General features: G+C 44.3%; 1 protein-coding gene across 4 annotated transcripts in view; it reads left to right on the forward strand.

Moving 5' to 3' along the window:
- The window catches only part of CPEB2 (cytoplasmic polyadenylation element binding protein 2), a 119,458-nt gene that overhangs the window by 83,061 nt on the left and 13,947 nt on the right, over window positions 1–22,450 (forward strand). For all 4 annotated transcript variants that reach the window (XM_075858238.1, XM_075858221.1, XM_075858231.1 and 1 more), the window contains one exon: window positions 16,325–16,348. In XM_075858238.1, the coding sequence (XP_075714353.1) occupies window positions 16,325–16,348 (24 nt within the window). The remainder of the gene's footprint in view (window positions 1–16,324; window positions 16,349–22,450) is intronic.

Below are 22,450 nucleotides of genomic sequence, written 5' to 3' on the forward strand. Positions count from 1 at the left end.
CGATTTAACATACTAGTCGTTCTCAATGAATTAGAATATCATCAAAAAGTTAATTTATTTCAGTAATTCATTTCAAAAAGTGAAACTCCTATATTCTATAGATTCATTACACACAGAGGGATCTATTTCCAGCATTTCTTTCTTATAATGTTGATGATTATGGTAACCGTTAATGAAAACTCAAAATTTTGTGTCTCAGAAAATTAGAATATTATATAAGCCCAATTTCAAAAATTATTTTTAATACTGAAATGTAGGTCTACTGAAAAGTATGTCCAGTATATGCACTCAATACTTGGACGGGGCTCCTTTTGCATGAATTACTGCATCAATGCGGCGTGGCATGGAGGCGATCAGCCTGTGGCACTGCTGAGGTGTTATCAATGCGGCGTGGCATGTAGGTGATCAGCCTGTGGCACTGCTGAGGTGTTATCAATGTGGGGTGGCATAGAGCCGATCAGCCTATGGCACTGCTGAGGTGTTCTCAATGTGGCGTGGCATGGAGGCGATCAGCCTGTGGCACTGCTGAGGTGTTATCAATGTGGGGTGGCATAGAGCCGATCAGCCTATGGCACTGCTGAGGTGTTCTCAATGTGGCGTGGCATGGAGGCGATCAGCCTGTGGCACTGCTGAGGTGTTATCAATGTGGGGTGGCATAGAGCCGATCAGCCTGTGGCACTGCTGAGGTGTTCTCAATGTGGCGTGGCATGGAGGAGATCAGCCTGTGGCACTGCTGAGGTGTTATCAATGCGGCGTGGCATGGAGGCGATCAGCCTGTGGCACTGCTGAGGTGTTATCAATGTGGGGTGGCATAGAGCCGATCAGCCTGTGGCACTGCTGAGGTGTTCTCAATGTGGCGTGGCATGGAGGCGATCAGCCTGTGGCACTGCTGAGGTGTTATCAATGTGGGGTGGCATAGAGCCGATCAGCCTGTGGCACTGCTGAGGTGTTCTCAATGTGGCGTGGCATGGAGGAGATCAGCCTGTGGCACTGCTGAGGTGTTATCAATGCGGCGTGGCTTGGGGGCGATCAGCCTGTGGCACTGCTGAGGTGTTATCAATGCAGCGTGGCATGGGGGCAATCAGCCTGTGGCACTGCTGAGGGGTTATCAATGCGGCGTGGCATGGAGGCGATCAGCCTGTGGCACTGCTGAGGTGTTATCAATGTGGGGTGGCATAGAGCCGATCAGCCTGTGGCACTGCTGAGGTGTTCTCAATGTGGCGTGGCATGGAGGCGATCAGCCTGTGGCACTGCTGAGGTGTTATCAATGTGGGGTGGCATAGAGCCGATCAGCCTGTGGCACTGCTGAGGTGTTCTCAATGTGGCGTGGCATGGAGGAGATCAGCCTGTGGCACTGCTGAGGTGTTATCAATGCGGCGTGGCTTGGGGGCGATCAGCCTGTGGCACTGCTGAGGTGTTATCAATGCAGCGTGGCATGGGGGCAATCAGCCTGTGGCACTGCTGAGGGGTTATCAATGTGGCGTGGCATGGAGGCAATCGGCCTGTGGCACTGCTGAGGTGTTATGAATGCGGCGTGGCATGGAGGCGATCAGCCTGTGGCGCTGCTGAGGTGTTATCAATGTGGCGTGGCATGGAGGGGATCAGCCTGTGGCACTACTGAGGTGTTATCAATGCGGCGTGGCATGGATGCGATCAGCCTGTGGCACTGCTGAGGTGTTATGGAAGCCCAGGTTGCTTTGATATCTTCCTTCAGCTCGTCTGCATTGTTGGGTCTGGTGTCTCTCATCTTCCTCCTGACAATACCCGGTAGATTCTCTATGGGGTTTAGGTCAGGCGAGTTTGCTGGCCAATCAAGCGCAGTGATACTGTGGTTATTACACCAGGTATTGGCAGTGTGGACAGGTGCCAAGTCCTAATGGAAAATGAACTCAGCATCTCCATAAAGCTTGTCAGCAGAGGGAAGCATGAAGTGCTCTAAAATGTCCTGGTAGACGCTGCGCTGACTCTGGACTTGATATAACACAGTGGACCAACACCAGCAGAGGACACGGCCCCCAAACCATCCCTGACTGTGGAAACTTCACACAAGCAGCTTGGACTGACGTCTCTCCACTTTTCCTCCAGACTCTGGGACCGAGATTTCCAAATGAAATGCAAAATTTACTTTCATCTGAAAACAGGACTTTAGACACTCAGCAGTGTTGGTCCACTGTCCAGAGTCAGCGCAAAGTCCTTTGCTCTTTGGTGCTATTTTTGCACTTTTCCTCCATTGAGGATGTTATGAAAAACTTAATAAAATACAGAAAAAAATGCTGGAAACAGATCTCACTGTGTGTAATGAATGTATATAATATATGAGAGACACTTTTTGAATTGAATTACTGAAATAAATAAACTTTTTGCTGATATTCTAATTCATTGAGAAGGACTGGTATATCAGTGGATAGGTGATAAATGTTTCTGGCTGGAATACCCCTTTAAAGGGAATGTGTCACAAATGAAACCTTTTTTTTTTTTTTAAGTAAGTTACTTATTTCTCTTATATTTTTATTTTTTTTTGCTGTATTTTTATTTTTTTTCCACATGGTGGAAAGTATTAAAAATTAAATAATAATTTGACATGTTTTCCAATGTTGGCCACCAGGGGGAGCACTTCCCAGAATTACAGCAAAGTGAATAAGGCAAAGCAACCTGACTCACAGCTGCTGTAAATGTGGGAGGGAATCTCACCCCCCCCCCCCTCCTACAAGCCATGAAACGGTATCTTTTTTTGGGTGTGTTTGTACAAATGGCAACTGGCAGAAGTTATAGGACACACCAAAAGGCTAAGGGTATGTTCACATACACTAATTACGGACGTAATTCGGGCGTTTTTGCCCCGAATTACGTCAGAAAAATGCGGCTTGAAAGCAATGGGCTGACGGTTGTCTGTTCACACGAGGCGTATATTTACGCGCCGCTGTCAAAAGACGGCGCGTAAATAGACGCCCGCGTCAAAGAAGTGACCTGTCACTTCTTGGGGCGTAATTGGAGCCGTTATTCATTGACTCCAATGAAAAGCAGCGCCAATTATGTCCGTAATGGACGCGGCGTTCAAGCGCCTGCACATGCCGTTACGGCTGAAATTACGGGGATGTTTTCTCCTGAAAACATCCCCATAATTTCAGCCGTTACGGACGCTGCCGTGTGAACATACCCTTACTAAACAAAGTGAAAAAGGCTCCTGATTTTCAGCCATTTTTTAAGCAAACTCGCGTTTTTGGAGCTGTTTTTCTATAGAGTCAATGAAAAATGGCTCCAAACACCTCCCAGGAAGTGATATGCACTTCTTTTTGGTGGGCATCTTTTTACGTGCCGTTTTTGGAAAATGGCTGTGTAAAAAAAACACCCCATCGGAACAGAACGCCGTATTTCGCATTGAAACAAATGGGCAGATGTTTGTAGGCGTTCTGCTTCCGATTTTTCTGGATATTTACGGCCCGAAAAACGTCTGAAAACACTGCGTGTGAACATACCATTAGAATGATGAAAGTGAAGTGAATGACTTGTCAGTTGACAGGTTCACACGGCGTGTATTTGACGCGTTTTTTTGCGCATTTTACGCGCCAAAAACCGCATCAAAAACCACTTGATTACGCTTGATTTTGCATGTTTGGGGGGATTCGTGTGTGTGTGGGGGGGGGTGCTCGCCGCTGATTCTTCAAAACAGCTGATAAGCGGCTATGAAGGATCAGCGGCGCCCGTGCATACTCCACTGCACAAAAATAGGACACAGCTCTGCTGCGCACACTACACACACAGCTCTACTACACACAGACACGCACAGACACTCAGCACTGCTACATGCGGACAAACACTCTGCTTTGCTGCACAGACACTCCGCATTGCTACACACACTCAGCACTGCTACATACAGACACACACAGTTAGCACTGCTACATACAGACACACACTCAGCTCTGCTGTACACACACACACAGTCAGCACTGCAGCACACACACACACTCAGCACTGCTACATACAGACACACACTCAGCTCTGATGCACACAGACACACAGACACACACACACAGCACTGCTACACACACATACACACTCAGCACTGCTACAGACACACACACAGTTACAGCAGGTGTGGGGGGGCCGTCGGGGGAGGGGGGTCATGAGAGCGGGGGTCTGTGAGAGTGAGGGACAGACAGAAACACACACAACTTACCTGCAGTGCCGCCGATCTTCATAATGACACCTGCTATCTCCCTACAAACCGGCTTCCCTGCTGTGTGTGGCTCTGACCTGCGCCTGCGCAGCACAGAGCCAGATGTCACATGCAATGAACGGCTCCCGTTCATTGTGTCCTATGCTCTGCGCTGCCGTATTCCATCTGTGTATGTGTCAGTAAGAGACACATACACAGATGACATAAAACATGGCAGCCCCCAGTAAAGTAAGAAAGTGTTAATAAAAAAAACTCTGTGTGAAAAATAAAATAAAGTCAATATAATATTTTATTAAATAAAAACACATAAATGAATTTAAAAAAATAATCATGACACTGTCCCTTTAAGACTGGAACTGCTCTAACCTTACAGACGTACTGTATAATAAGTCCCGGAAAGAACAATTACCAGCGACTACGGCTCTCCGTTAAACAACTCCCTCAACTCCTTATCTCCGCTTCTTAGATCCCTATGAGCTTGACATGAGCGGGGTGTTTCTTACAAAAATTAGGATAACTTCAACCAAAATCTATATTGGACTTCTTATTTCTACTTAACATTTATATATGGCCACGTCTTTTGGGGTTTCCGAGCCTTTAATAACCTCTGTAAGGGCTTCCCATTAACGTTTTACTTTCTGGAAATTTTTTAAGATCCAGCATGAAATCTTCCATTATAATCCAGGAGCTTTACACCGGGCGAGCTCACAGGCCTCTGGGGTGGAGTGGGATTAAGAACATTTCCTCTCTCGTTCTCCGTCTATCATTGTTGACACCGTTTTTCACCTGATCTGGGCTATGCTTGGGAAAGAACACGGAGTTCTAGAATTGAGAGCGAAAATGAGTCCAGGCAATTTTCATGCAAATCTCCTGCTGCTGTTTTGCCTGCAGCACAACTCCCGTTTAATGGGGGGGGTTCAACATTTATAGGTCAATGCAGCTATTTCATTCCCGCAATCCGTCGTCAGAACTGGTTTTCCTGCATAAGAACCGCTCTGAATGAAAGAGGTTTTATTTATGCCTCAGAAATACACAGTGGAACTCTATCTTAGAAATGAGAAACTCGCCTCTGCTACATCTGTATATGGGTGTTCTCTATTTTAGACAGTTTATTAGTATTGCAAACCTGTAAGAATATATTTTTTATATATATCGATAGGTGAGCAAAGTGTGAATGATGATGGAATGTGCCTTTTTATCAATTGGATTGGTTTAAAGGGAATGTGTTGCCAGCAAAACATGTTTTTTTTTTTTAAATTAAACATTTAGTGTGTAGGTGATTAAACATTGTTCAAATTTTTTTTATTTTTTTCACGAGTCAGGAAATATTATAAATTAGATTCTAATTTATAATATTTCCCATTGCTGGTCACTAGATGGAGCTATTCCCAAAATTGCAGCATTGCATGTGGTAAAGCAACCACATTGCTTTTTGCTGCAAAATTGGGTAAAAAGCCCTCGCTCTAGTGAGCTCTCAGCATCCCCCCCCCTCCTTTATCCTGGCTAGTGCCGGGATAAACGAGGGGTTTGAACGGTCTAACCTCCTACACTGTGTGTCGCCATTTTTTGAGCTAACACACAGTGTAGTAGGTTTACATACAGTAGTAAACACACACAAACACGAACATACATAGAAATCTCTTACCTGCTCCTGCCGCCGCGGCTCCCTCCGGCCCGTCCGCTCCGTCTGCTGCCAATGGTCCAAGTCCGGAAGCCGCGACCGGAAGTAGTAATCTTACTGTCCGGCCGAGACTTCCGGTCCACAGGAAAATGGCGCCGGACGGCGCGCATTTCAAATTGGATTGTGTGGGAGCGGCGCATGCGCAGTTCCCACACAGACGGCGTACACAGAAGTGGATGGGACGGGACCCGTTCGCAGTCCCTATGGGACTGTGGCTGCCGTATTCCATGTCTGTATGTGTCGTTAATCGATACATACAGAAATGGAAAAAGAAATGGCCGCCCCCATAGGGAAGAAAAAGTGAAAAAATAGAAAAAAGTAACACACAAACACACAAATTAATACAAACGTTTTTAATAAAACACTAACATTAAACTGACATTAAAAAAAAAATTGTGGTGACACTGTTCCTTTAACTTTGTTGTAACCTGCAAACCTATGATCACATGTTAAAATGGGATATAAACATAGATAGATGGATAGACAGTGGCGTAGCTATAGGGGTCGCAACTGCGACCGGGCCCCTAAGCCTGTGGGACCCACAGGGCCCCGGCTGCCACACAGCGCTGACCTCGCTGGTCCCGCTTCCAACTGAATCTGCGTCTGCAGGACGCTGTAGTGACATCATCGCGCCTGTCTGCGCCGAGTCATGCACAGTGCAGAGAAGGAGAAGGATCCCCCACCTGTCGTGGGAACGGGGATTGGTAAGTAATTGTTATATTTCTATTAGGTACATACATATGGGGGCATTATACTGGGTATGGGAGGGGGGGCTCATATGGTAGCTGCTGAAGGGGCATTATACTCTATGCGGGGCATTATACTGTATTGGGCAGCTATGGGGGCATTATACTGTATGGGACAGCTATTGGGGGCATTATACTGTATGGGGCAGCTATGGGGGTCATACTGTATATATAGGGCAGCTATGGGGGGCATTATACTGTATTTGGCAGCTATGGGGGGCATTATACTGTATGGGGCATTATACTGTATGGGGCAGCTATGGGGGGCACTATACTGTATGGGGCAGCTATGGGGGGCATTATACTGTATGGGGGGCATTATACTGTATGAGGCAGCTATGGGGGCATTATACTGTATAGGGCAGCTATGGGGGGAATTATATTGTATGGGGGGCATTATACTGTATGGGAAAGCTATGGGGGCATTATACAGTATGGGGGCATTATACTGTATGGAGCAGCTATGGGGGGCATTATAGTGTATGGGACAGCTATGGGGGCATTATACTGTATGGGGGCATTATACTGTATGGGGCAGCTATGGGGGCATTATACTGTATGGGGGCATTCTGCTGTATGGGGCAGCTATGGGGGGCATTATACTGTATGGGAAAGCTATGGGGGCATTATAGTGTATGGGGCAGTTATGGGGGCATTATACTGTATGGGGCAGCTATGGGGGGCCATTATACTGTATGGGGCATTATACTGTATGGGGGCATTATACTGTATGGGGCAGCTATGGGGGCATTATACTGTATGGGACAGCTATTGGGGGCATTATACTGTATGGGGCAGCTATGGGGGCATTATACTGTATTTGGCAGCTATGGGGGGCATTATACTGTATGGGGCATTATACTGTATAGGGCAGCTATGGGGGGAATTATATTGTATGGGGGGCATTATACTGTATGGGAAAGCTATGGGGGCATTATAGTGTATGGGACAGCTATGGGGGCATTATACTGTATGGGGCAGCTATGGGGGGCATTATACTGTATGGGGCAGCTATGGGGGGAATTATATTGTATGGGGGGCATTATACTGTGTGGGAAAGCTATGGGGGCATTATACTGTATGGGGGCATTATACTGTATGGGGGCATTATACTGTATGGGGGCATTATACTGTATGGAGCAGCTATGGGGGCATTATACTGTATGGGGCATTATAGTGTATGGGACAGCTATGGGGGCATTATACTGTATGGGGGCATTATACTGTATGGGGCAGCTATGGGGGCATTATACTGTATGGGGGCATTATGCTGTATGGGGCAGCTATGGGGGCATTATACTGTATGGGAAAGCTATGGGGGCATTATACTGTATGGGGGCATTATACTGTATGGGGGCATTATACTGTATGGGGGCATTATACTGTATGGAGCAGCTATGGGGGCATTATACTGTATGGGGCATTATAGTGTATGGGACAGCTATGGGGGCATTATACTGTATGGGGGCATTATACTGTATGGGGCAGCTATGGGGGCATTATACTGTATGGGGCATTATGCTGTATGGGGCAGCTATGGGGGGCATTATACTGTATGGGAAAGCTATGGGGGCATTATAGTGTATGGGGCAGTTATGGGGGCATTATACTGTATGGGGCAGCTATGGGGGTCATACTGTATAGGGCAGCTATTGGGGGCCATTATACTGTATGGGGCAGCTATGGGGGGCCATTATACTGTATGGGGCATTATACTGTATGGGGGCATTATACTGTATGGGCAGCTATGGGGGGCATTATACTGTATGGGGCAGCTATGGGGGGCATTATACTGTATGGGGCAGCTATGGGGGGCATTATACTGTATGGGGGCATTATACTGTATAGGGCAGCTATTGGGGGCCATTATACTGTATGGGGCAGCTATGGGGGGCCATTATACTGTATGGGGGCATTATACTGTATGGGCAGCTATGGGGGGCATTATACTGTATGGGGCAGCTATGGGGGGCATTATACTGTATGGGGCAGCTATGGGGGGCATTATACTGTATGGCGGCATTATACTGTATGGGGCAGCTATGGGGGGCATTATACTGTATGGGGCAGCTATGGGGGGCATTATACTGTATGGGGGCATTATACTGTATGGGGCAGCTATGGGGGGCATTATACTGTATGGGTGGCATTATACTGTATGGGGCAGCTATGGGGGGCATTATACTGTATGGGAAAGCTATGGGGGCATTATACTGTATGTGGCAGCAATGGGTGGCAATATACTGTGGAGACAGCTATAGGTACACTTAAAAATTAATGATGCGTATTCTTGCTGTCAAAGCTGATGAAATTTGCAATGAAGGCAACGAACGGGAAAGTGACCACGGCCTAATGCTGTCATAGTGTCGTGCAAAGTTCTATATACAGTATTACTATATTGTCCTTGATACCAGTACTGTACAGTGCCTATATAATCTACCGTATATTGTTCTCCTTATTCTACTTAACATTACATATGGTCGCATTCTTGCGTTTCCGAGCTCTTCACAACGCCAGTAAGGTCAGGATCACACTCACTTTTGATGCAGTTTTTGGCTTAGTTTTTTTAAGCCAAAGCCGGAAGTGGATCCAAAATGAAGGAAATGTATAAAAAACAGTCTGATTCATCTCATTTCTTTTGTGTCCACTTCTGTGTGTGGCTCAAAAGCTGCCACAAAAACTGCATATAAACCGTGTGTGTGATCCTGGACTAACACAGCCGCTGAGCCTCTGTTTTTAACGGAAGCAACGATGCCGTGCCAGATCTATTGTGCAATGACTACCGCTGGCACTGGACGGGCCCCACTGACTTTACAAGGTCGAGCTTTTTATCGTTTTGACTGGAAGAATAGCGCTCCATGACAGCATTTGGAATAGAGGCGCCAAACGGAAAGGTGAACACAGCCTAATGCTACCATAGTATTGTCCAAAAGTATTATATATTAACCAGAGTGCCACCAACCTGTCCGAAATAACTGCACCATACATTGTTCTGCATAATAGTGCCTCTACAGCGACATAGAGTGTCCAAAACATTCTGCCATACAGTGCCTAAGCAATGCCACAGCTAGCGCCATGATATAGATTCACGACCATCCACCAGGAAAGAAGTGTAGACCATGCTGACGCCATTAAACATGCCATGCTAGTAATGCAATACGTTCTGGGGCACATACATTGCAATCCTCTAAAAGACAGCGTGTCAGCAGTACTAGTACAGCAGCACATGAACTGCCGACCTTGTTGTTTGTCCATAGACTTCCTGTCAGCAGACCTGGTTGGGTCACCTGATCTTCTAACTTTGTCAACATCCACATGTATTTTGTCTGGGCCAGAGATGGATGCTTCTGTGTACACATTCTTCTTACGTAGGGTCTTGTGATTTGTGTCGCTCTCCCTGGCCTGCAGGAAATGGTACTACAGATGCGGCGCGTTCTAAAAATACACAAATGCGCATGAATGAATGTGTGGAGTCAGCAGCATGTGGCTGGTGGGGCGCGGCGGGTTCATGCTTCACTCCGGTTACACTTTCATATCCCTCTTATCATTTCCAGATGCGAGTAAAGGAATAATATTGTATTGAAACATTTCTCTTAAGATTCTGGATTATCAAGAGTAAAGTTATAGTAAAAGGATGTGAACGTGAACTTTATTTACAGAAATTTACATTACAAAAATAAAATGCGCAGCTATTACAGTATTTTATAATCAGTCCTACCAGACGCACCACATCAGTCATAGCGGATTGTCAGAGTTTCCAGACTAATGTCAGAGTTAAAGGAGTTTTTATTTAGGAGGATATACTTTTTTTCTTTTTTTTTTTTACAAGTAGCCTCCTTTACATTTAAAATGCCCAAAATAGGTAAGATTTACTCAAAGTGACGCAAAATTAGACAGGATAAAACCATAATAGACAGGTGTAAACTGCACAAGCTGTATAATAAATGAAGACAACTCGCTTTACATGTTAAACACTTTTCCCTTCCTTAAAGAACAACTCCGGCAATTATTTTTTTTTTGCACAAAACATTCTAACTCACCAGCAATATTAGCAGTGTATGGTCATGTATTTCTTGCCATCTCAGTTGCATCTATACATTTTGAGCCCTTTCATTATGGGCAGCTGTGTCATGTGATCTTCGTCTAACCACTAAAATAGACCATCTCTTATGTGTAGACAGGAGGTCATGTGTGGATGACTTCCTGGGAATTATAGGATTACATCATCACCTATTAAATCCCTCCTGGCAGCTCTGAGACCCCTCTCACCCGCCACCCAGCTCCACCCTCCTTGTTCTTCTGGATGTCCTACATGTAGGGCTTGGCGATTAATCAATTCATTTGATTAATTCGCCCTCAAGGGCTCTCACAATTCTGTTTTTTAACAGAATCGTAGAATCGATTCTTTAGTGGCGCCGTCTCGTCACTTCCTGGTCCGCCCCGTTCTGTCTCTGCTTTCCCATGGAACTGCTGCACTGTACCGAACAAAATGATACAGTACGGAACAGTGGTTCCGTGGGAAAGCAGAGACTCCTAGTACATAGCCACACCGCCCTGTAGATACCGCCCGCTGTAGATAGCACCCCCTTGCAGATCGCACCCCCCCTTGTAACTTGTAGATCGCACCACAAGACCCCGCCCCCTAATAGACCGCGCCACTGTAGCTCCCACTAGGAGCCGAATCACCTACCAAAGAGTCGGCAATCTCTAGCCGGGAATTCAGCTCCTATTGGCTACTACAGCGGCACAATCTACAAGAAAGGGGCGTGCAATCTACAAAGGAGGATGGTGGTGCCTCGATTTACAAAGGGTGGGGATGCACTCTAAAAGGGAGGCGGGTAGTGCTGCGATCTGCAAGGTGGAGGGGGTTCTGCAATCTACATGTGGGGGTGCTATCTACAAGGGCGGGGGTGGTGCTGCGATCTACAAGGTGGGGGTACGATCTACATGGGCGTGGGGTGCTATCTGCAAGCGGGTGCTATCTGCAAGGGGGTGTGGCACTGTCTACATAGGCACTGTATTGGGGGGGGTGACACTATGTGGGCACTGTCACTATATGTGGGCACAGTCACTGTATTTGGGCACTGTTGCATTATGTCACTATATGTGGGCACTATGTCACTATATGTGGGAACTGGGGAACTATGTCACCATATGTGGGCACTGGGGCACTATCGACCCTGACAAATGAAATCCTTGACTGGAAATGGATGAGAATTTGGAGACACTGATGCAAAATGGACATGAAAAACTGACCATTGATCAGTTTTTAATGGCCATTTTTTTTCCCACTGTCGTGTGACTGTAGCCTAAATGACTACGATGCCAGGAGTCCCGTTCACATGTACCGTGGTCGGGCTGTGAAATCCGGCTGACACATGGAGCGTTTTTCACGGTCCAATCACGGTTGTGTGAATCCAGCAATGTCGGAGACCAGCTGAGGGGGTGACGGGTAGAGTTTGGATGTTAGTGCATGCAGTATATAATTGATTATAGATTCTGTTAACCTGTTCCCTGCCAGGGAACACAGGAGTTATAATTAATTAGATAGACATTTTTCCCAATTGTATTAATGATAAAATAAAGTATTTGCAGAGGTTAAAGTTGTTAATTTACGTACAATAATTCTAGCAATATATGTTAAAAAGTTATTTATATAAAGAAAATGTATTAAATTATTTCTTGGTATTACTGATAAATAAACAGAAAAAAAAATAAGAAAATCGAGATTCAAATTGAAAATCGCCCAAAGTGTTGAAAAAAATCGAGATTTTATTTTTTGCCAAAATTACCCAGCCCTACCTCAATGCATATAGTGCTGCTGAATACATCATTTCTGCCATATCAAAGGAACAAGGATTGCAGTAATATAATAGGTGAGTCCATAAAATTACGGAGTTAAAAACTCCCCTGACTCACACTAACTATTCTCACTTTGAGTGCTCTGTGCAGATAATCCTGTGTATTTATGAGATGCTGCTCTCCCCGTCTACTGCTGGTAAGGGCTCACATTGAGAAATCTACCACTAGCAGGAAACAGGGAGAGCAGTGTGAAGCTGCATTACATTGAGATTCTGCAGTGTGAGGACCGAAGATGTTACTGATCTATCACTTGCTGCACTTAGATAGGATTCAGAGCAAGTGCAGTGTGATGAGACCACAGAGCCAGAGGAATCTTATGAAATTTAGGCTGCATTTAGGGGGCCATATCATAGGGAAAGAAGGAACCAAGATGGCAGAAAATTTATAAATGACACATCAACTAAAACATACACAGAAGCCTCTCCACTATTCTTTTATAATAGCCTATGCTGCACTATATGGGCAAAAAAAAAAAAAAAAGGGAAGAAAAAGCTGGAGTGCTTCTTTAAGCCGCCTCTTGGCTAGCCGAGTTTACACCAATATTTTGTTCCGAAACAAAATGGCAGATGCCGGTATTAAATTTGGCACATTTTCAACTCCTATTTTTTTTAGAAACTTTTCAAAACTTCCAAGTGAGGCATAAAAAGTGTCTAAAACACATAATCAATTATGCACTTGCCACATACGCCACTTTTTGTCCCAATTTTAACCAGTATTCTGGCAGATTTTGCTTTGTAAATCTCCCCCATTTTATTTCGGGAGCAGAAGAGAACCCACATTCACCATGCTGGGCCAAAAGTACCAGATTATCAGAATTTACTGACTATGAAAGGTCGGATTAATGTAATTTTGTTATATTCTTTCGCTGTGATTTCTGCTTCACACTATTGAATGCCCAAAACATCCCCTGAGAGCTGCAAATAAACGACAGTTTGGCCCCAAAAATATTTTTTTTTACTTTGTAACAGGCGGCAAATATGCAAATTACCCATGTCAATAATTAAACCCTAAATTGTAGTATATGGCTCAGGGTGTACCGTAAAATGCTTGGGGGGGATTCTTTCCAATAACTTGCATAATTTGTGCCCGAGCCAACCCTTGTGTTGAATTAGTGGTTGTATAACTGAGGATTTTCTTTTTCCTTTATCCTCTTCCGCACAATGGAATTTCTTAGGATTTGTTTGAATATTTGTTTATTGCTACAAGGGGCTTTTGTTGAACGGACAATGGGGAGGGGGTGAAAACTTCTTTATGCAGTTTGTTTTCGGCTGGTCACGTTCGGCAGATAAAGGTCAAACATTACAACTATTATATTGTATGTGGCAAATGTACAAAATGTTCTTTGGAGCATGTGACATGTTTTTTCGATCATTTTTTTTTTTCATAAAGCCTTTCTTGTTCTTGAATGGGAGATGGGTCTTATGGTCCGTGCCCTGGATTCTAAGAGTTTACACAATGTGATATCGGAAATAAATGCATCATTACTAAAGTCAAACTTTTAGGGTATGTTCACACGGCAGCGTCCATAACGGCTGAAATTACGGGGCTGTTTTCAGGAGAAAACAGCACCGTAATTTCAGCCGTAATGGCATGTGCAGGCGCTATTTCGCTGCGTCCATTACGGACGTAAATGGAGCTGGTTTTCCATGGAGTCAATTGAAAACGGCTCCATTTACGTCTGAAGAATTGACAGGCACTTCTTTGACGCGGGCGTCTTTTTTCCGCCCTGCCTTTTGACAGCGAGGCGTAAAAAAAATGACCGTGTGCACAGAACATCGTAAGACCCATTCTAATGAATGGGCAGATGTTTGCCAACGCTATCGAGGCGCATTTTCGGACGTAAATCGAGGCGTAAAACGCCCGAATTATTACGTCCGTAAATAAGCCGTGTGAACATACCCTTAGTGTACAGTATATTCTGAAGTTAGTTTTGCAAACTGTGTCGATTGGGAATAAAATTGACATATATCGCTAAAACCCATCGTTTCAAGCATTTAAAAGTCAATTGAGTTCTTATTTTTATTTTATATATTTTTAAAATTTAATCCAGAAATATATGTTTTTATTTAGTAGAAGGCAGAAATTCCCAATCTGGAGGTGCGAGATTGAATTTCACGGGGCGCAATAAATTGGAATTGATTTTACGGTTTACAACTTTTGCTAAATAAATTAGAATCTATTTGCTCAATTTATATTTGCATTTTATGCACTTAGTTAAAAAATTCTTCATCTTCTAATGTGATATTACTTTTGTAGGAGGTGCGAAAGTAAATCAAACATTTCCTATGGGTGTGTGAGGCTGCGGCATAGAAAAAGTTGGTCTACAGTCGTAGTTTAGGCCAATCACACAGGATTCTGTATAGAGGCACAGAGTTCCTTGTGGCTCAAGAATTCTGAGTCTTAGGGACTCCATATGCTGCGTTTGGTGCTGTCGGAGATATATTTCCCTAGTAGCAATACTTGTAGGGTAGAATATGTTCCCACATGATCTATTCCTGGGATCTGCCAGAAAAACCTCCATATGAAATTTGATAAATACGTGGGTACCATAGGCCTCTTATAGAAGTTATAAAAGTTGTACAGAGCCGTGATACAGTCGTGTGCAAGAGGCCTAATAAATATTCCTGCATCTAAATATCACAGGGGAAGAATTTATTTCTACAGAGAATCTCATGACAATTATATGTAGGGTAGGTGTCATGTTACGGAGGCAGAAAGAAACTTGTGATCTCCACAGAGTTACACGCTGGTATATTGACTGTAAAGTAGGAACAACTTTTTAATAATATTTCTCGACCTTAATACTTTTAAAGGGGTGATCCCTCCACAATAACTTATCACCTACCCGCAGGATAGGTGAAAGTATTTGATTGCTTGGGGTTCCAGCTGGGACCCCCACTGATCATGAGAATGTGGGTCCCAATTCCCCTGAATAAATGGAGTGGCAGTTGCCTATGCGCGCTGCTGCTTTATCCATTCTCTTTGGGACTGCCGGAGATAGCCAAGCGCTGTACTTGGCTATTTCCGGCAGTTCCATTGAGAATAAATGTAGCGGCACTGTCGCTCTGCTCATTCAGGTGACTCGGGATCCCCGTTCTCTTGATCGGTGGGGCTCCCAGCGGTGGAACGCTCAGCGATCAAACACGTGTCACCTATCCTATGGAGGATCTTAATGTAACGCTGCCCCCAGAGGCCGAATGGTGAATGACTAAATCCCTGTTTTGCTGTAACCAGACTTTAGAAAGACTTGCAGTATTATACTATGGTAAACTTTAGTTAAACATTAAAGTCATCTTGATGGTGATAAATGTGTTATATAAATCTCATATTTTAAAATAGTATCCAATAATAATGTGTCATGTATAGGTCTAGTCGGCAACTTAGAGGCATTCCGGTTTCATAAAATAATGGTTATTTTTTGAATAATGAAATCGTATACAATTTTCCTATATACTTTCTGTATCAATATTTATAAAATGTTAAGGTCTGTGCTTGCTGTCATTCAGTAGGAATCTTCATTATTTATATCCAGGGAATTATAAATCTATCCCGATCATGTGATAGACACACAAGACACAGCTCTGATAACTGTACAGTAACTGTAACGAGCTGTACATCTGTGTTTCCTATTGAATGACAGCATGCAGAGATCTTGAAAACTATGAGGAATTGATACAGAAATCATATCGGAAATTGCATAACTTTTAGTTATACAAAGAATAAACTTTATTTGCTGAAACATAATACCCCAAGTGATGTTTGGTATAAGGTTATAGCTGCCATATATCAGCTTTATTAGTACATTGAATTGTGTGATAATATGAAACATTGACAATGTTATTCTTTGTTTACATGCAGCAAGGAGTTATGGGAGAAGACGAGGTAATTGATCTATTTATTACTTGAGCCAAATTAACAATTATTTTGCCTAATTAATTTTGATTTACCCCTCACCCTATCCTAAATCAGGCTTCTGGATACCCGTTATATGAATGATGCAGTATGCTTTTATGAGAGGGGCATTCCCAACATGAAAAATGGTTAGATGATTATTTTCTGATCGCTGGGAACCCCAATGATCGCAAGAACAGGGCTTCCGAACCCCCAGATCCTCCTCACTTCACCACCCGCAATGAGGAGGAGCTTGAGTAGAGTGGCGGTCAAGCATGCAACCACCGCTCCATTCAGTCTATGGGAATGACGGAAACAGCTCTCAGCTGTTTCTGTCATTGACATTGAATGGAGCGGCACCGCGCATGCTCGACTGCTGCTCTATTTAAAGTCATTGCGGCCGTGCAGTGAGGAGAATTTGGGGGTTCTTGCTCTCATGATTGGTGGGGGTCCCAGCAGTGGGGCCCCCAGCGATCAGAAAATGATCACCTGTCCTGTGGTTAGTTGATCATTTTTGATTCTGTTCTAACTGGTTACTAATAAAATGCTTCAAGTGCTTGCTGTATAGAAACTGTCGTTCAAACAACTTTCTACGTACACCCTAAACTAGTGTCACCCAGGTCTATTACAGTGAAATGTCTTTGAGACGACCACCCAAAATTGCAATGAAAAAAATGGTCTTTTTGAGGAGTGGTCCTCTCAATGGAGAGGAGCAATATACATTGAATTTAAGGGAATTGAAAACCTGGTCTTGATAAATGCGTGGTCTATTCAAAAAGGTGGTCTTTTGGATTGCCCACCATCCCTTTCCCAGAATGCACATCATGCAGGAAGTATATGTGAAATCAGGTTTGATCAAGACTATTATGATGAAACGTGAAGAGGGTCGTCCGCAGCGAGTGACTGTGTTAATATTAATAGGTGCAGTGACTGCTGTAAACTCTCAATAAACACTCAGTAATAGTCGTTGCTGCAGGTCCAAGGTAAAAACACTCACTCAAGGCAGCGGGATGTTATTGAGAGAACACGTGGGCATAATTAACCATGTAAATTCCTTTCCGCATACCCAAGCAGATTAGCCACTCAGAAGACTCGCCGCTTGTGACATCTACGTCATTGCCTTGCTGCGAGGCAGTAAACACAAGTTAAAGCTCATTCCCTGGCACGGGTGTGTTGTTTTCTAAGAAGTCATACCTAAACTTCATTTGCTAATAGAGAAAAGATTATTTGAATCTGTTTTCCATGCTCTTATTCATTTACATATTCTTTGGAAAACTACGGCATGTGACTGGATATTGCCCAGACTGTGATAAGCGGCAGTACACAGGCCCCACTTATCTCGTCCCAGGGCTTGGGACATTTGACAATCTTAGGACTTGCATTATTTTCACCCTCCGTTTTTATCCTAAATTCCATGAGGTAATATTAAGCGACTACGTAGTTGACTACACTTTTCAGTACAGTTTCAAAAAAGGGTATACTGAAGTCCATCGGCCAAACATATGGCAAAAGGACACTCCTCTGGTATACATCTTGCCAATGGATGTCTGTGGGCACATTAGATGCATTTCCCGCCCGCTTTAAAATTTTTAGCATTTTTCTAATTTGAAAAATGTATCGTACAAAGGAAGTCTCAACATTAACCAGTACATTAAAATTCATGTAAATAGTTCAGTCGAATAACCTCCAAGATCGCAATTCCAGAGGGATGAACTACAAGGAATGATTGAACGCCACCTTGAAATCTCTTTGGTTTGCATGGAGCGAAAAGCAGCTGGTGAGCAAATGTCACCCCCCCCCCCCTTGTCGGAAAAGCGGACCACACATGCTAATTTGATAGAATGACTACCTAAGTATAGCATTAAGGTTGTTCAAACCCTTAATTGGCAAACTGTGCATCTAAAGGACATGGATGAGAAACCAGGTGATCACATGACTGCACCGCCAATGGTTCCTTATCTTCAAGGGGTTTTCCCAGATTAATAAATTATCACCTATCCACAGAATAGGTGATCAGTTTCCCCCACCAATCGTGAGAATGGGGGTTTCCAACCCCCAGATCCTCCTCACTGCACCCCCCACAGCGAGGAGGAGCTTGAATGGAGCGGCAGTCGAGGATGCTTCCACCACTTTATTCAATGTCTATGAGAATGACTGAAACATCCGAGAGCTGTAACAATTATTTTGCCTGATTCATTTTGATTTACCCCTCATCCTATCTTAAATCAATCTTCTGGATACCCCTTATATGAATGATACAGTATGCTTTTATTAAAGGGATATTCCTAGATTCAAAAATGATCACCTATCCACAGGACAGGTGATACTTTTCTGATAGCTAGAGGCCCCGCCACTGGAACCCCCACGTATCACAAGAACGGGGGTTCCAAACCACCAAATCGTTCATCCCCCGCAATGAGAAGGAGCTTGAATAAAGCAATGGTCGATCATGCGCCCACCTCTCTATTCAATGTCTATGAGAATGATGGAAACAGCCGAGCGCTGTACTTAGCTGTTTCCGCCATTCCCATAGATTTTGAATGGAGCGGCACCGCGCATGCTTGACCACCACTCTATTCTATGTCCTTCTCATTGTGGTCGAACAATGAGGGTATGTTCACACGTACACGTCCGAAACGCCTGAAATTACGGAGCTGTTTTCAGGAGAAAACAGCTCCGGAATTTCAGACGTAAAGGCAAGTGCAGGCGTTTTTCCCAGCATCCATTACGGACGTAATTGGAGCTGTTTTTCTATGGAGTCAACGGAAAACGGCTCCAATTACGTCCCAAGAAGTGACAGGCACCCCTTCTTTGACGCGGTCGTCTTTTTTACGCGTAAAAAAAATGACCGTCGGCACAGAACATTGTAAAGCCCATTCAAATGAATGGACAGATGTTTGCGGCGCATTGGAGCCGTATTTTCGGACGTAATTCGAGGTTAAAACGCCCAAATTACGTCCGTAAATAGGGTGTGTGAACCCAGCCTGAGAAGGAACAGGGCGTTCGGGACTCCGCTTCTTAGGCTGGATTCACACGAGCACATTACGTCCGTAATGGACGGAACGTATTTCGCCCGCTAATCCCGGACCGAACACAGTGCAGGGAGCCGGGCTCCTAGCATCATAGTTATATACGATGCTAGGAGTCCCTGCCTCGCTGCCGGACAACTGTCCCGTACTGTAATCCTGTTTTCAGTACGGGACAGTAGTTCCACGGGGAGGCAGAGACTCCTAGCGTTGTAAATAACTATGATGCTAGGAGCCCGGCTCCCTGCAGTGTGTTCGGTCCGGGATTAGCGGCCGAAATACGTTCCGTCCATTACGGACGTAATGTGCTCGTGTGAATCCAGCCTTACAATTGGTGGGGGTTCAAGCGATCAGAAAATGATCACCTATCCTATGGATTGCTAATAATTTATGATTCTGGGAAAACCCTTTACATTTTATTTTGTTTATCAGTCCCTTAGTTAGTCCACCATCTACATCTGATACTGACTATTCTGGAAATATTGCTTACAAGAGTCGCCTGCTCCATTTACCATAATACACTGCATAAAATACTTTTCACAGCGACCCAATGTTGTACACAGATCATGTCCTCGCGTTGTCATAAAATAACAATATCCTTGTAATACCAAGAGATGATGAAGTTGTCTATCCTTGCTACATTTTATCTGGATGTCCTTGGAGCCGGTTCATGGGAAGCACTCCTTTTCCGACCCCTCCGGTAGTATAATTTATCAAACCACAGAAACCACAGTGCCTGATGCCTTGACACTCTGGGGTTACAATTCCAGTCTTCACTTGCACTCCTCACGTCTACAAGGCCTTCTGGGTTATAAATTTAGCAGAACTTGTTTTTCAGGCATCAGACACTTGCTAGGGAAGACATTCTTATCCTGCAGCTGGTAACTCATTCACGGTCAGAATGTGCATTGGAGGGTCAGGACTTTAGCCCCATCTGCTTCACTTAAAGCTTCCAGACAAATGGCCGTAATAAAAATTTGTTCCAGGTTAAGACGTGTGCAGTGCTTCAGATTCCAACCCCAAATTATGATTCAGGGGTCCCTTTAAAGGCTGTCAAAAAGTACGGACTAAAAATGGACCTGCCTTGTAGGCCAAAGAACAAAATAGAGTGGAGGGACATTATATAAAGCGCACAAGAAATAGACTCTATTCTGACCCAACATCCCAGTGTCTTGACATGTGGTCATGCTCAGTATCTAGATATGATGGCCTGGTAAGATAGTAACTGCATATAAATTTATGTGTGCGTCTCGTCTGACCACATTTACCAAAAGGTGGTGGAGCAATGTTTAGGATCCCTAAAAGAATAGATAGAGATATACACTAGATGTCTTAAAGGAATATTTAAAAAAAAAAAACTCATGCACTGTATTATACAGTATGTAGGGCAGAGCCTGAAGGGGCGGTGACAGACTTCTATCTTTCGTGTTCTTTGAACCACGCCCTGCCCCTTTGGGACCTTCTCTAGGTATAACACAGTGTATCAGTTTTTCCTGAAGTGTTCCTTTAGGCCCCATGCACACGACCGTGCCCGCAATCACGGCCGCTGACTGACACATTTTCGGGCCGTGCTCCCATACAAAGTAGCAGTTGCGGTCCGCAAAAACTGAGGTTTTTTGCTGTCGTGTGCATGGGGCCTTAAAGTGTAACTAAACTTTAAAAAAAACTTTTGACCGTTCATTGTAACATGTCAGAAGTTTTAATTGGTTGGGGTCCGAAGACTGAGACCCCACTGATCACTAAAACAAAACAGCAGAAGCGCTTTGGTGAGCACTGTGCCGCTTTGTATCTGATCGTCTTTCTTTGGAGCAGTGTACGGGCTCAAGAGAAAGTCTATCAGTCCGAGGAAAGCCGATCAGAAACGAAGTAGCACAGTGTTCACCCGAGCGCTTGTGCCATTTTGTTTTAGCGATCGGTGGGGGTCTCAGTGCTTAGACACTATGACATGTCAAAAGTTTTTTAAAAGTTTAGTAATACTTTAAGGGACCTGGTCACATCTTATGCTTCATTCACATCTGCGTTGGGGTCCCAATCTGACGTTCCGTTGGAGCTTTCCGTCAGAAAGAAACCCTGAACAGACACAAACTGACACAAACCATAGGTTTCCGTTTCCATCACTATTGCTTCCGGCAAAACGACGGTTCCGGTGCACAACAGAGACAAATGGAAACCTGTTCAGGGTCCCATTCTGACGGAAAGCTCCAACGGAACGTCAGAACGGGACCCCAACGCAGATGTGAACGAAGCCTTAGTCATAATCCTTATCCAACATAAGAAGAAACAACAGTGTCTACTATATAAATAAGGCGTTACTTCAACTGAGTGTTGACAATGGGAGTTGCCTACATTTTTTTTTAGATAATGTCATTTATATATTTGATATCATTGTTTGTCATTTTTATGTAATGGTTCTCCAATAGATCAGCCTCACAAAGCTTTAAGGCCTTATTCACACGAACGTGTAATACGTCCGTGTGACGGGCGGTAAAACCACGGCTGTCACATGGACCTATGTAACTCAAGGGCCGTTCACACGGCCGTTGTTTCAACGGACCGTGTGATGGGTCCGTGAGAAGATTGGACATGTCCTATATTTTTGCGCTTCACGCATCCCCCATAGGCTCTAGTCTATGGGGGATGCGTGAGAATGCGACCCGCAGTGTACAGCACAGATGCACCTCGGACATGAAAAACAGCCGTTTATCACATCCGAGATGCGCAACGCTCGTGTAAATCTAGCTTAAGAGTCATACAGACGGTGATTTTCTGCATTTGCAGTGCACAAGTCCCTATTTGCATGTCCAGCTTGAATCCTGTATGAGACTATAATTATTTCCGTATGTTTACCATACGTCAGTAAACGTCTACATTTTATTTGGATCAAATTAAGTCAAGCAAGCCTCTTGTGGTGGGATGTTTTTCATATATGGGCCAAAGGCTACCACCCATCACAGATCCGAGAATTTGGGCAAGCAGGGAAGGGTAAAAAGGTTTTTGCATATAAAATAGAAGGTTGGTTTCCATTCTCAGAGAGTCCATGGACAGCCAGATGTCCCACAGACCATGT

This window comes from Rhinoderma darwinii, chromosome 1 (genome assembly GCF_050947455.1).
Source record: "Rhinoderma darwinii isolate aRhiDar2 chromosome 1, aRhiDar2.hap1, whole genome shotgun sequence".
Classification (NCBI taxonomy): Eukaryota; Metazoa; Chordata; class Amphibia; order Anura; family Rhinodermatidae; genus Rhinoderma; species Rhinoderma darwinii.